This window comes from Amblyomma maculatum, chromosome 2 (assembly GCF_055883805.1).
Source record: "Amblyomma maculatum isolate TAMU_Amacu chromosome 2, ASM5588380v1, whole genome shotgun sequence".
Taxonomy (NCBI): domain Eukaryota; kingdom Metazoa; phylum Arthropoda; class Arachnida; order Ixodida; family Ixodidae; genus Amblyomma; species Amblyomma maculatum.
In genome coordinates this window covers 58,320,126-58,333,979 of record NC_139345.1, presented here as the reverse complement: position 1 = coordinate 58,333,979, position 13,854 = coordinate 58,320,126, and the positions used below count along the sequence as shown (strand labels likewise).

The window sequence follows — 13,854 nt, the reverse complement described above, 5'->3', positions numbered from 1 at the left end:
AGCACTGAAACACAGGCTTTCTGCTTTCTTTTTGCAATCGTTTGCGTTTGCTCTCCTTACGATGGCAGCATTCTTTCTCGCATCTGCCTTTCCGCGTTTTTCGGTGGCAGCACTTGAACACTCTAGTCCCACTTTCTTTCGGCGCGAGCTCTGGCAAGCTAGCGGTAACCGGAGCTAGTCGGGCATGGTTGTCGTCGAAGTGGTCAAAGTGCGGCGCCGCGTCTGCATCGCGGCCAGCAGCGCATGACTCACTTTCCATCAAGTCCGAACGACAACTGCTCACGCCAGCCCTCAAGCTAGGCATTTCCTCTGGCGGCGCCGCGGCTGCATCGCATGACTCACTTTCAGTCAAATCCGAACAACCGCTTATGCCAGCCCTCAAGCTAGGCATTTCCTCTGGCTCGCCACTCACGTTACACGGGTCCTCCGATGAGCCGCATCGCTCAGCGTTAACCGGCGCACGATCAAGTTCCTTCGACAGCTGGGGCGCTTCGGATAGCGTGAGGGTCATGTGTGCTACGTCCGCGTTCGCACTGGGGTTGCTTTCGCGAATACAACCTAGCGTGGTATCAGGGCACGAACGATTCTGACTCTGCTCTGGTCGCTCGCTGTCGCCTTCGCAAGTCTCGCTCTCTACAGCGGACGCGCACTCCTCGTCGGTCTGCCCTGGCTGATCACAACTCGCGGGCTGCGCAGTTTCCCTGATCGGCTCTTCGTTTTTCTGCGTGCCCTGCTCTACGACACAGCTGATTTCGGAAACTGAAAAGTTCTCATTTCCTAGCTGATTTCCATCTCCGTCGCGCTGTACACAAGCTTCTGCTTTCGACTCGAGAGACGGTTCAGTTACTACCAGTTCCTCACTCTCATTTGATGGAACTGTATCTCCTACAGCTACTTGGGTCGGCGTGCAGTTCACCTCGCTTAACGGCGTCACTTCGGACTTCTCGCCGATTAAGCCTGTGCTAACCGTCTCAGCTAGTGGCTCGACCAAGGTAACACAATACTCCTCTGTTCGAGGCTCGGTCGGCTCGCTACTGCGGTCACGTTGCTCAGCCGCTTCCCGAAGCTGTTTCTCACACTCCGGTGCAAGCTCGATTTGCTCCGGAACTTCCGCACTGTTTAGCCAATCGCTTACAGCGGCTTTCAACTGATAGGCCAAATCAAAGTATGACTTGTCACAATGTTTCTCGCTCTCATATCTCTTCCGAAGATCATGAGGCGTTATCTGATATCGTATCAGCAATGACTCTTTTAGTTCATCGTAATTTTGCAACCGGTCGCCAACTAATCGCTTCATTTCTTCCGACGCTTCAGCGGAGAGAAGAGCTGCCAACTTCAGCGCCCAACTACCTCGCTCGAAGCGTTTACTTCTACAGACATTCTCGAAGTCTGCCAAATAATCTACCATATCCTCGGCGATGAGGAATGGTGGCGTACCGTCTCGCGGTATCGAACCGTTACGCTGAATGGCACTGAAAGCGTCAAACTTTTCCACGCTCATTCGATGTGCTGAAATCTCCAGCTGGATCAGTTTCCTTACGAGGGCGTCCTCTTTCTCGTGACGTTCCCTACGCACACGATCCTCTTGACGTTCGTCAATGATCTCAAGGCATTCCAAAAGCTCGTCATCTTCAGCTTCCAACTCAAGAATAGCCTTTAACACTTCTAGTTTTCTGAGTTTGTCTGACAAATTCAGACCCAACTCCTCCGCAAGCTCCAGCAATTTCGGTTTGCGCAACGACTTCAGATCCAAACCCATGGCTGTTCCGAATGCTGCCTTCTCTACTGCCCACTATTGCCTTGCTGCAATTAACCCAGCAACAACGACAACACAATTACCAGCTCTGTTCTCTACTTAACAAAAGCCTGGCAAAACTCAGTAGAAGAAAGTCCCGCACTCACCAAACCTCGCAGCCAAGAATCCAACGCAGTCGTTCCGCTGCAGGCAACCAGTCATCACACAGGGCTCGTTGCACTGCTCCCGCCTTTCCGCTGAGCTGCTTTGATTCACGGGTCACGCCTGTGACATCTCCGCTCTTCCTACCAGATGTTGCACCTCGGTCAGGCCTGGCTCGTTTCACCGACCACGGTCACTGCTTGGTCGTCCTCGTCTCTCCGCTTTCCGCTGTTCACCAGTTGTTGGACAACGGTATCGCCTGGCTCGTCCCTCCAACCACAGTTACGGCTTGGTCGTCGTCATCCCACCGCTGCCACCAGTTGTTACATTTGGGCGCGAGACTGGGGTAGCGTACCGCTGCGGCGCGCGGCCCCTTGGTAGCGTTGGCCTGGCGGCTCCGTGGACGGCGGACGGCATCAAAGGTGCCAGCAAAGACGAGGCGTCTTTTAACGAAACAACCTTTACTACAACATCGGGAAGATACGGGCAGAGAAGCTGACCCGGAGAGAATACAGACACTCTCACACAGCTGGTGTCTAGCGTCGTCTCAACGGCGCGTCAAAGTAGTCTCTATCTCAGCGGAGTCGGCCGCTGCTTTTTATAGTTTTTCCAGTTCACAGGGAAAGGGTAAACCCTCACAGGAAAGGGAGAGCCAAACATGTTGGTTCACGACGAATGACTCAATCGCAGGTGTTCCGACCTCATCTCCTCCACCTCCTGCAGACAGGAGAGGGCGACGCACTTTCCCTCGATCTCCAGGCTTGGCCAGCTTGTGCACACACACGCACGCACACACATTTGGCGCGTGGCAGGAACACGCTGAGACTTGTCGGCGGGAGGAAGCGTTGCGCGGCCGATGAACGGCGTCGAAATGGCCGATCCGCTCGCGGTTCTGCCTGTTGCTATGCGGTGGCCGCGTCAGCTGTCCCACTTCTCGGTGGAGAAACGTAACAACAGGAAAAGTAGAAAGGTAGGCTTCAAAATCAATATGCAGAAGACTAAGGCAATGTTCAACAGCCTCGGGAAGGAACAGCAGTTTACATTAGGTAGCGAAGTACTGGAAGTAGTAGGTGAATATGTCTACTTAGGACAGGTAGTAACCGCAGATCCGGACCATGAAAAGGAGATAAAAAAAAGAATAAGATTGGGATGGAGCGCATTCGGCAAGCACTTCCAGATTATGACTAGCAGCTTACCGGTATCGCTAAAGAGGAAAGTATATAACAGTTGCATCTTACCTGTACTCACCTATGGGGCTGAAACGTGGAGGCTAACCTAGAGAGTTCTACTTAAGTTGAGGTCAACCCAGAGGGCTATGGAATGAAAAATGGTAGGGGTAACTTTAAGAGATAGGAAGCGTGCAGAGTGTGTCAGAGAAATAGCTCAGGATACCGAGACTCTAGTGGAAATTAAGAAGAAGAAATGGGCATGGGCAGGACATGTAGTGCGAAGAGAGTATAACCGATGGTCGCTTAGGGTAACAAACTGGATTCCAAGGGAAGGAAAGCGTAGCAGGGGGCGGCAGAAAGTTAGGTGGGCGGATGAGATTAAGACGTTCGCAGGGGTCAAGTGGATGCAGCTAGCACAGAACCGGGCTAAGTGGAAAAATATGGGAGTGGCCATCGCCCTGCAGTGGGTATAATCAGGCTGATGATGATGTATACAGCATGAAACACTTTTTTTTTCTTGCGTCCTTCTTTTTCATTGTGGTCATTGCAGGTGCTGGCCGCTTTACGAACGACATTCTCTTCGTCTTCAGAGAACGTCCCCCTATCTTTCTACCCTTTTGTTGGCGCTTCGTCTGTCCGATAATATTAATGGTAAGACCCACCTCTTTTTTTTAAGCGCCCTTATTCGCCGAGAAATACTGTTTAAGCATGTTTTCTAAGCCTAATAGTCCCTACGGCTACTCTCTCGATTGCACTATTTCAAATGAATAATTATTGACAAAGTATACAGAGCTTTTCCTGGACATGTAAGCTTTCAATGTGAATAACGTTTTTCATCGATTTTAGTGACCGTTTTGTTCGCGTACCGGACACAGCATGGTAAAACGCATTCCCTCTGCAACTTAGTGGCCTGCCCAATCTCCTGTCTCGCGTTTACCTTTTCAGGACTATGCAACCTAGAATCGGGATCTTAACACAGTTAAGCAAACTAATCACCACTTATCTCGTCACGTTGTCGTTTTATTTACTGCAGGAAAATTAATTTTGCTGCTTTACAAAGAAATAAAATCCAGTACAGCAACCTGGCCTGCAATAAAGCACCTTTCCACAGCTTTCTGTTGCTACAGGTATTGCTATTATCGCAAAGTTGCTCAAATTGCAAAAAATATTTTATTGCAAAAAAAAAAAAAATTCGCAAGCCGCACAAAATGTAGCGCTGCACAGATTCGTTTATCGAGTAAGCACAAGGAAACGAGCTGGTGATTGATTTTACTCTGCGTAGGCATCGTGAAAGCATCCATCACGGAGGCATAGTGTACAGAAAATGGAAACTCCCTCCAGGCGTCCGCTGTACACGAAGAACGTCGTATCCCCTCATTTTGCATGCGAACGGCCAGATAACTGGGACACTGTCACTTCGGTGTCAACGGGCACCTGGTGCCGCGCGTGCACAGGAGCACGTCAGAAAGAGAGGTCACTGTAGAGAGGGCCTAAAAGACCGCTGTTTTCAGCGTTTATCTGCGGTGCCTAAGGAGGAGGAAAGAGAGAAAGTGGCTGCCAGCGAACGCCTGCGCCACAGCGCATAAATAACGGTCTTAAAGTGTGCCCTAAACGCAATGGTGTCCTGGTAGGTGCGTTTCGTGTCTTGCACTGTTAACAGCTTTGGAACTGTCTTGCGCAGGACGTATGCCATACTGACTCAGAATCTGACAAATGGGGACAATGAAAGGCGTAGCTAGATGTGGCCTTCTTTTTTATAACCACTTCGGAGCAAATATCGGTGTTCTCAGCAAGGTTGACATACTTCATGGGATAATGCGCTTGGTCAGCGTGATTCTGACTGTTATACAGAGCATTTAAAGCATATACCTTTCGTACGACAAGATAGAAGCCCTCCAGACAGATAGAGAGAGAGAGAGAGAGAGTATGTGTGTGTGTGTGTGTGTGTGTGTGTGTGTGTGTGTGTGTGTGTGTGTGTGTGTGTGTGTGTGTGTGTGTGTGTGTGTGTGTGTGTGTGTGTGTGTGTGTGTGTGTGTGTGTGTGTGTGTGTGTGTGTGTGTGTGTGTGTGTGTGTGTGTGTGTGTGTGTGTGTGTGTGTGTGTGTGTGTTATACGCATGAACTACAAGGCATGCACGCCCTGCGACCCCAACCCCATCGCTGAACGCAGGTCATCGCACTGACCTCACTCGTGACCAGAGCTCAGAAGAGCCACGATTCCGTCATTGGCTTCCAGTGGACCAACCCCATAGAGATGTGCGTCTTCGGCTCAGTCATCGTTCTTATCGGGGCGTTTGTCCTCCACGCTCTGGCCCAGAACAAATACGTGAGTGAGCGCATTTCTCCTCCCCCATGTCTTCAGCTAACGCCACCTGCATTCTCTCACGTACTTATACCACCCCGTGTGACTTGCTTAAATATTGTCACGTAGTGGTGACGAGGTCGACGACACAAATGAAAGGTCGATGATTGCACTAAAGAAACTCTTTATTTGGGCTGACTTGCGCCCGCAAAATAACTAGGCAACTCGGCGGCGGCAATAGAAAACAAACGTGCTCGTCGATCGTCGAACAAAGAATGCCCGTCACACTCGGCGACGCTCAATTTAAAGGCTGCACAGAACAATCTAGATAACGTCGCAAACAGCTACCAGCACGGGCTGGAACATTGTGGAAAGACACCCGAGTGGCCGGAACCTTCGAGACAGATCTCGGTGCGTCTTGCGCTATAACAAAACTGATAAAGGTGTGACTCGCGACATCGAGCAGTAACAAACAAAGATTACGGAACTGATACGCGGTCCAGAATCAGAGTGATAAGCCTGTATGCCGGCGGCTGTTAAAAAACAACAAATACTGTTTTGTAGGTTTCGCGGCATTGCTCCCCCCTTAAAAAAAACATCGCCTCGATGTTCCAAAACAAAGAAACTTAAACATAAACACTGCAAAGTTTAAACACCACAGATTCTTTAACGCGCGTAATATGGCTTCAGTCGTACAACATGTACAATTTCTGGGCGTGCGCGTCGCCGTTGTGATGCCGATGTTCCGTCGGGAATGACTTCATAGTCCAGGGGTCCGACGCGGCGAAGGATTTTGTATGGCCCAAAGTATCGACGCAACAACTTTTCACTTAATCCGCGACGGCGAATTGGTGTCCAAACCCACACTTGGTCTCCTGGATTGTACTCTGCGTGGCGTCGTCGTAAATTGTATCGTCGGCTGTCGGTGCGCTGTTGGTCTTTAATACGCAGCCGTGCGAGTCGTCGGGCTTCCTCTGCACGCTGCAGGTAGGCGGCGACGTCAAGGTTGTCTTCGCTGGTTACGTGCGGCAGCATTGCGTCGAGCGTCGTCGTGGGCTCCCTGCCGTACACAAGCTTAAATGGGGTCGCTCTGGTCGTCTCCTGGACTGCCGTGTTATACGCGAAGATCACGTACGGCAAGATGGCGTCCCAGGTCTTGTGTTCAGTGTCGACGTACATAGCGATCATGTCCGCGATCGTTTTGTTCAGGCGCTCCGTAAGGCCATTGGTCTGGGGATGGTACGCAGTTGTTCGTCGATGGCTTGTGTGACTGTATTCCAGGATGGCTTGCGTCAACTCTGCCGTAAACGCCGTTCCCCTGTCCGTGATGAGCACTTCTGGGGCGCCGTGTCGCAAGAGAATTTGTTCGACAAAAAATTTGGCGACTTCTGCCGCGGTACCATTTGGTAGTGCTCTTGCTTCGGCGTAACGGTTAAGGTAGTCAGTGGCCACGATGATCCACTTGTTACCCATAGACGAAGATGGAAAGGGGCCGAGGAGATCCATCCCAATTTGTTGAAAGGGTAGGATTGGGGGCGGAATCGGGTTTAGTAGTCCTGCTGGTCTGTTCGGCGGCGTCTTGCGTCGTTGGCACTCACGACACGTCTTCACGTAGTGGGCAACTTCGGCAGGCAGTCGCGGCCAGTAATACTTCTCCTGGATTCGACGCAACGTGCGCGCAAATCCGAGGTGGCCTGCTGTGGGCTCATCGTGCAACGCCTGCAGAATTTCTTGCCGAAGGGTTTTAGGCACTACGAGAAGCTGCGCGGTCTTGTTAGGTGCGAAGTTCTTCTTCACGAGGAGGCCATTGCTTAACGTGAAGGATGATAAATGTCGCCTGAACACACCAGGTGGGGAAGCGGCCTTTCCTTCCAAGTAATCGGCTAGCGCTTTCAGCTCAGGGTCTGATCGCTGTTGTTCTGCGAAACTGCTGGCGCTTACCGGTCCCAAAAAGGCGTCGTCGTCATCGTCCTTCGGGGGAGCATCGACGGGAGCGCGGGATAAGCAGTCTGCGTCGGAATGCTTTCGGCCCGACTTATAGACTACAGTCATGTCAAATTCTTGAAGTCGTAGGCTCCATCTGGCAAGGCGGCCGGAAGGATCTTTCAAATTAGCCAGCCAGCAGAGCGCGTGATGGTCGCTTACCACCTTGAATGGTCGGCCGTATAGGTATGGACGAAACTTAGAAGTGGCCCAGATGATTGCAAGGCACTCCTTCTCGGTCGTCGAGTAATTGACTTCGGCTTTTGTGAGTGACCTGCTCGCGTAGGCGATTACTTTCTCCTGTCCGGCACTCTTCTGGACGAGAACGGCTCCTAGGCCCACACTGCTCGCGTCGGTGTGAATTTCGGTCTCGGCGTTTTCATCAAAGTGGCCAAGTACGGGAGGGCATTGCAGGCGGCGCTTGAGTTCGTCGAAGGCTTCTCCTTGCGGCGCTTCCCATTTAAAAGGTACGTCAGCCTTTGTAAGCTGCGTCAACGGTTCGGCGATCCGCGAAAAGTTTCTGACAAATCGTCGATAATAAGCGCACAGCCCAAGGAATCGACGCACAGCTTTCTTGTCGGTAGGCGGTGGGTATTGTGCGATTGCAGCTGTTTTCTCCGGGTCTGGGCGAATACCGTCCTTGCTAACGATGTGACCTAGGAACCGGAGTTCTTCGTAGGCGAAGTGACACTTCTCTGCTTTCAGCGTTAGTCCCGATGACTTGATGGCTTCCAACACTGTCTGTAGTCGTTTTAGGTGGTCTTCAAAGTTTGACGAGAAGACAACAACGTCGTCCAAATATACCAAACAAATTTGCCACTTCAACCCTGCCAGGACTGTGTCCATTACTCGTTGAAACGTGGCTGGTGCGGAGCAGAGGCCAAATGGCATCACCTTGAACTCATAAAGGCCGTCCGGTGTGATGAATGCGGTCTTCTCGCGATCTCTTTCGTCGACCTCAATTTGCCAATATCCGCTCTTCAGGTCCATCGATGAGAAGTACCTTGCATTGCAGAGTCGGTCGAGAGTGTCGTCGATGCGGGGAAGCGGGTAGACATCCTTCTTCGTTATGCTATTCAAGCGGCGGTAATCAACGCAGAAGCGAAGTGTGCTGTCTTTCTTCTTGACTAAAACGACTGGTGCCGCCCAGGGGCTGTTCGATGGCTGGATTACGTCATCACGCAGCATTTCCTCAACTTGATCGCGAATGGCCTGCCGTTCTCGCGGCGATACACGATAAGGGCTTTGGCGCAGAGGTCGGTCGTGTTCGTCCGTTATAATGCGGTGCTTGGCCAGTGGTGTTTGTCGTACCTTCGATGATGACGAGAAGCACTCCCTGTAGTTTCGAAGAAGACTGCGAATCTGGTTTTTCCTGCTGTGGGTCAATACTGGGTTGATGTCAAATGTGGGCTGACGGAATTGGTCCGGTGCGTCTTCCAGTGGTTGGTCGTGGAGGGCGAATACGTCTTTGAGGTCCGCTAATTCGTCGAGAAAAGCGATGGTCGTGCCCTTGTTTAGATGCCGGTATTCTTCAGTGAAGTTTGTTACCAGCACCTGAGCTTGTCCTCTCCGGAATTTCGCGATGCCTCTTGCGATGCCGATACCTCGTTGCAAGAGCAATTGGATATTTCCTTCGACGATGCCTTCAGCGGTTTCAATGTCTGTGCTACCTACGCTGACGGCGACGCTTGATCGGGGCGGCACGGTCAATTCTCCGTCGAGGACGTTTAGAGCGACGTGTTGCGTCGAAGTCGTCGTAGCAGGTATGGCTTTGTCTGCAGAGAGCTTGATGAGCTTGGATCGGAGGTCGATGATAGCCCTATTTTCATTTAGGAAGTCCATGCCTAAAATCACGTCGCGGGAGCACTGCTGCAAGACCACAAAGCTGGTGGGGTAAGTACGCCCATTTACGGTTATTCTTGCAGTGCATCGTCCCGATGGAGTAATCAGGTTGCCACCTGCGGTGCGAATCAGCGGGCCATCCCAAGCGGTGGTAACTTTTCTGAGCTGAGAGGCTAACGGTCCACTAATGACTGAATAGTCAGCTCCGGTGTCTACTAGGGCAGTGACTCTGCGACCGTCGATATCAACTTCAAGGTCACTTGTTCGCGTCCTCGCATTGCACGTGGGCCTTGGTGTCCGATCTCGGCTGCGTCGTTTCTTCAGGTCATGGCCGGGGCATACCGTTGTTACTTCGCTGGGCGGCGGTGTCTGCTTGCACTTTGGTCGTGTTGTCGTCGATGACGTGTGGAGCGGCGGTGAAATGGCTGCGTCGTCGTTAGTGGTCGTCGGCGGCGGAGGATCTTCGTCTTTTCGCCGTTGAGCAACCTCACCTCCAAAGGTTGCTGCCTTTAGTTTCCCCTGCGCGGGCTTGGGGACCTTCCGCGCATACTCTCATCATAGTTACGGCCTGGCGACGCAAAGCGGGCCCTGTATGGTGATGGAGATCTGAACCGACGGCTTGGTGACGCAATCTCACCGCTGCGCAGATAGTTGTCGATTTCTTGCGGTCGTTCACCTGGGCGTGGTCGTGGGGCGTCGACTGCAAATCCGCGGAGACCGATTCGTCGGTACGGGCAGTGGCGCAGAATGTGGCCGGCCTCACCGCAGTGGAAGCATAATGGCCGGTTGTTTGCAGTCCTCCAGGCGTCGCACTTCCTGGGGTTTGGGGGTCGTTGGTAAGCTTGGCGGGCGGGGGCCAAGGGGCGGTTTTCAGGAACAGGACGGTAGCGGCGAGGGATGGGAAAGTCATCACGTCGGGGCGGAGGGCGACGTAATGCACCAGCGTAGTTCATCGCTGTTGCTTCTTGTGCTGGAACAGTCGCAGCCGTCGCTTCAGGAACGCCCAGCGCCTGCTGAACTTCTTCACGGACGACGTCCGCGAGCGTTGCCACCTGGGGTTGTTGCGATGATGGCAGCATTCGGCGGAGCTCCTCTCGCACGATCTCCCGGATTAGGTCCCGAAGGTTCTCTCCACTTGCAGATGTGCTGGGGTAGTGGCATGAGTAGTTTGGTTGAAGTGGTCGCTCGTAGTGGCGCATCCGGGTATCCAACGTCTTCTCAATGGTCGATGCTTCTCTCTCAAATTCTTCCACAGTTTTCGGCGGGTTCCGGACAAGCCCCGCAAAAAGCGATTCTTTAATGCCTCGCATTAAGAATTTCACTCTGTCATCTTCGGTCATGTTAGGGTGGGCGCGGCGAAACAGGCGTTTCATCTCCTCTACGTAGGCCAGGACGGGCTCGTTTGGTAGTTGAATTCTTGATTGGAGGAGGGCCTGAGCTCTTTCTTTTCTGACAGAACTTGTAAAGGCCATCAAGAACTGTGCTTTGAAAATCTCCCAATCCTTGAAAGAAGTCTCGTGATTTTCAAACCAAATTTGGGCATGTCCTTGAAGAACAAAGTAGACCTGCCTGAGTTTCGCAGCGTCGTTCCAACCATTGAAATCTGCCACACGGTCGAAAAGGTCCATCCAATCTCCCGCATCTTCGTCCGCTCGTCCATGGAAGCAGGGGGGCTCACGGGGTTGGACGAAAACAACCGGTGCTGTAGGCTGGGCCATTGTCAGCGTCGATGCCTTCCGAAATCGAATGGGGTCAGGTAGCAGACCGTGCTCTGGCTGTAGGCCTTGAAGTCGGCGGCTGGCTCGGTGACCTGTAGGCTGGTCTTCCAGGGCGACAGGAACACGGCTTGGGTCTTCGCTTGAAGGATAAAAGGCAGCACCTCCACCAGATGTCACGTAGTGGTGACGAGGTCGACGACACAAATGAAAGGTCGATGATTGCACTAAAGAAACTCTTTATTTGGGCTGACTTGCGCCCGCAAAATAACTAGGCAACTCGGCGGCGGTAATAGAAAACAAACGTGCTCGTCGATCGTCGAACAAAGAATGCCCGTCACACTCGGCGACGCTCAATTTAAAGGCTGCACAGAACAATCTAGATAACGTCGCAAACAGCTACCAGCACGGGCTGGAACATTGTGGAAAGACACCCGAGTGGCCGGAACCTTCGAGACAGATCTCGATGCGTCTTGCGCTATAACAAAACTGATAAAGGTGCGACTCGCGACATCGAGCAGTAACAAACAAAGATTACGGAACTGATACGCGGTCCAGAATCAGAGTGATAAGCCTGTATGCCGGCGGCTGTTAAAAAACAACAAATACTGTTTTGTAGGTTTCGCGGCAATATCCGTCCACCTTATCCAGTCTTTTGGTCATATACTTTTCTTTTGTGCATCATTTAGCGCTGGGCTTGTACCTTGGTCGAGAGATTTTAATCAATGCAGTTATGACAAATAAATAAAAGTAAGCGGACACACTATTATGCTTAGAGGTTATCATAAGTTGAAGAGGTTTGTGCGTCCCCTCACATGTGGACCTGCAATACACTTATCGCTTGCCTCACTGTTGCATCTAATGTTGCAGTCCTGTATACACAACTATCTAATTGGGTCCTTGTTTTTATAGTTTCTTCTCGCTGCACGCGCCTTCATAGACGACACGTCGGCGTGTGAATGTTGTAACAGTAGTACATGGCATTCAGCTGTAAACTTCGCAGTCTGAGAAGTCTCCGGAGAAAAACGTTACCTAATGCGCTGACGTAACTTCTCCGAGGAGCTCCACCCACATTACTACGTGAGATATTTTAAACCTTTTCTAGACGTGTCTGTCGTTGTCTTCGGGGAATCAGTGATTCCAACTACATTGGAAGTCCATGTCGGATGGAACGGCAGTGCAATTTATATCTAGAAATAAGGCCCGCCTTTCCAAAATAGTAAATTGAGATGGGCATGCTAATGATGGAGTGTTGGCTTTACTGTCGCTGTCGTTTCCTCACCCAGTCGAGTATTACCATTGCTCTGATTTTACAAAAATACGATGTAGCTACATGCAATGATATATATGTATATATTATAGAATAATAATTCATAAGAGGAATGTAATGCATATCTAAAACCGATATCTCCGCTTTCATGTAATTGCATGGCCAGTCATACTAGCGTCGATTCCATATTATGCCGTAACTTTCACAAGCCAAGATTTCAACACCTTCCTGCGGTTTACTAAGTCTGACCATACCCAGAAATTTTGAACATTATCTGAGAACAGGTATCTATACGCTTTTTTTTTTTTTTTACAGATTGTATAACTTCGTGATAGTAAGCAATATATCCGGCAATCTTTTCTCAACAGGTTTCATTGGCCTGTTTCTAACCGTCTGCTCATGGAACCATCTTACAAGTTCCAGTGTTGCCTCATAGTAATTTAAATACAAATTTAAAATTCGTTTCCAGTGGAAGTCTTAACTGTACGGTGTATGAATCGAACAAAGTTAAAAACCAAATTTTCTACGCACCCAGAGAGTTGGATAACATTACCAATATGTTCATAAAGGCATCGTAAGATATTCACCAGATACCTGATAATTATTTCAAAAACGCAGCCCAGTGGTTTTTTATGACAGATTGATCTACTCCATGCGAGTGCAGGACAAAATCTTTAAAATGAAATTTTTGTCACGTATTAGAAGCTGAATTCATTCCTGTGAATCTGATATTCAGCTGGTGCCTCACAGTTAAAAGATGTCATATAATTCTGGAATTTTACCCACTGACAATTGCAAGAAGCTTTTTAATGTTGTCATTGCTTTGTATGTTCCCACGTCCATAGCGCCATTAAATCAATTCTAAATTAAGGATCACAGGAGACACCTTCATCCTGTCCCTGTTCTCCCTCACTGTTCTCAAAATTCGCTCACTTGTCTGACTGCAAAAGATCCATTTCTCGACGACAAATTTTTATGTAATGATTTTTCCGCCAGCCGATTTAAAATCGCCAAGAACTTATCAAAAACGACGGGCCACCACCATTTTTCTTGCTAATCGGGGTGAAGCGTGGCCTCATGTCCGCGAACAAATCGGTGTCAACGAACGCGCCATACTTGCAATATTGGTTGAGGAAGGCGGGCAAATTTATTTTAGTTTATTTTATTTCGTTTTTTCAGCTCCCAGTTTAGTTCTCTTGGGCGCCTTTGAATTGTGAAGCAAATGGCTGACATCTTAAGATAAAATTATGCACATGATCATAGGAACGATTTACGCTTCTTATGCGTGGCAAAAAAAAAAAAAAAAGTGCATGCTTCTGAACTGTGTCCTGCTCTCAGAATGAATAATTACTACTGCCTTAGAAACTGAATGGGCTGAAGTTTTTAGAATAAATTGAAATAAATTACCTGCCGACCGAAGGAGAATCTACGTATATATTGATTGCTATGGTGTAGCTACATAATGCGTGGGAAAACTTCCAGAGTTGTTCCAGAATTTCTGGTTACGCGTGTGACAGAACATGGTTACCTATAGTTATTGTTGCATGAATGTTCATCGGCACGAACAGAGAACTACGGGAAGCCTTTAAAATGATCTCTCGCTAATACGTAGAAAGAACCCTTTCATACATGTCAAAATTACTTTTGAAAAGGAAATAAATAACATTACTAATTAGTT

General features: G+C 49.9%; 1 protein-coding gene across 1 annotated transcript in view; it reads left to right on the top strand.

Annotated features, from left to right (window-relative positions):
• Positions 1-4,764, top strand: part of LOC146198737 (creatine transporter-like) — a 31,312-nt gene extending 26,548 nt beyond the window's left edge. Inside the window, exon 12 of the mRNA XM_084591965.1 lies at positions 4,748-4,764. Within this exon, the coding sequence (XP_084448091.1) occupies positions 4,748-4,764 (17 nt within the window). The remainder of the gene's footprint in view (positions 1-4,747) is intronic.
• Positions 4,765-13,854: the final 9,090 nt, after the last annotated feature.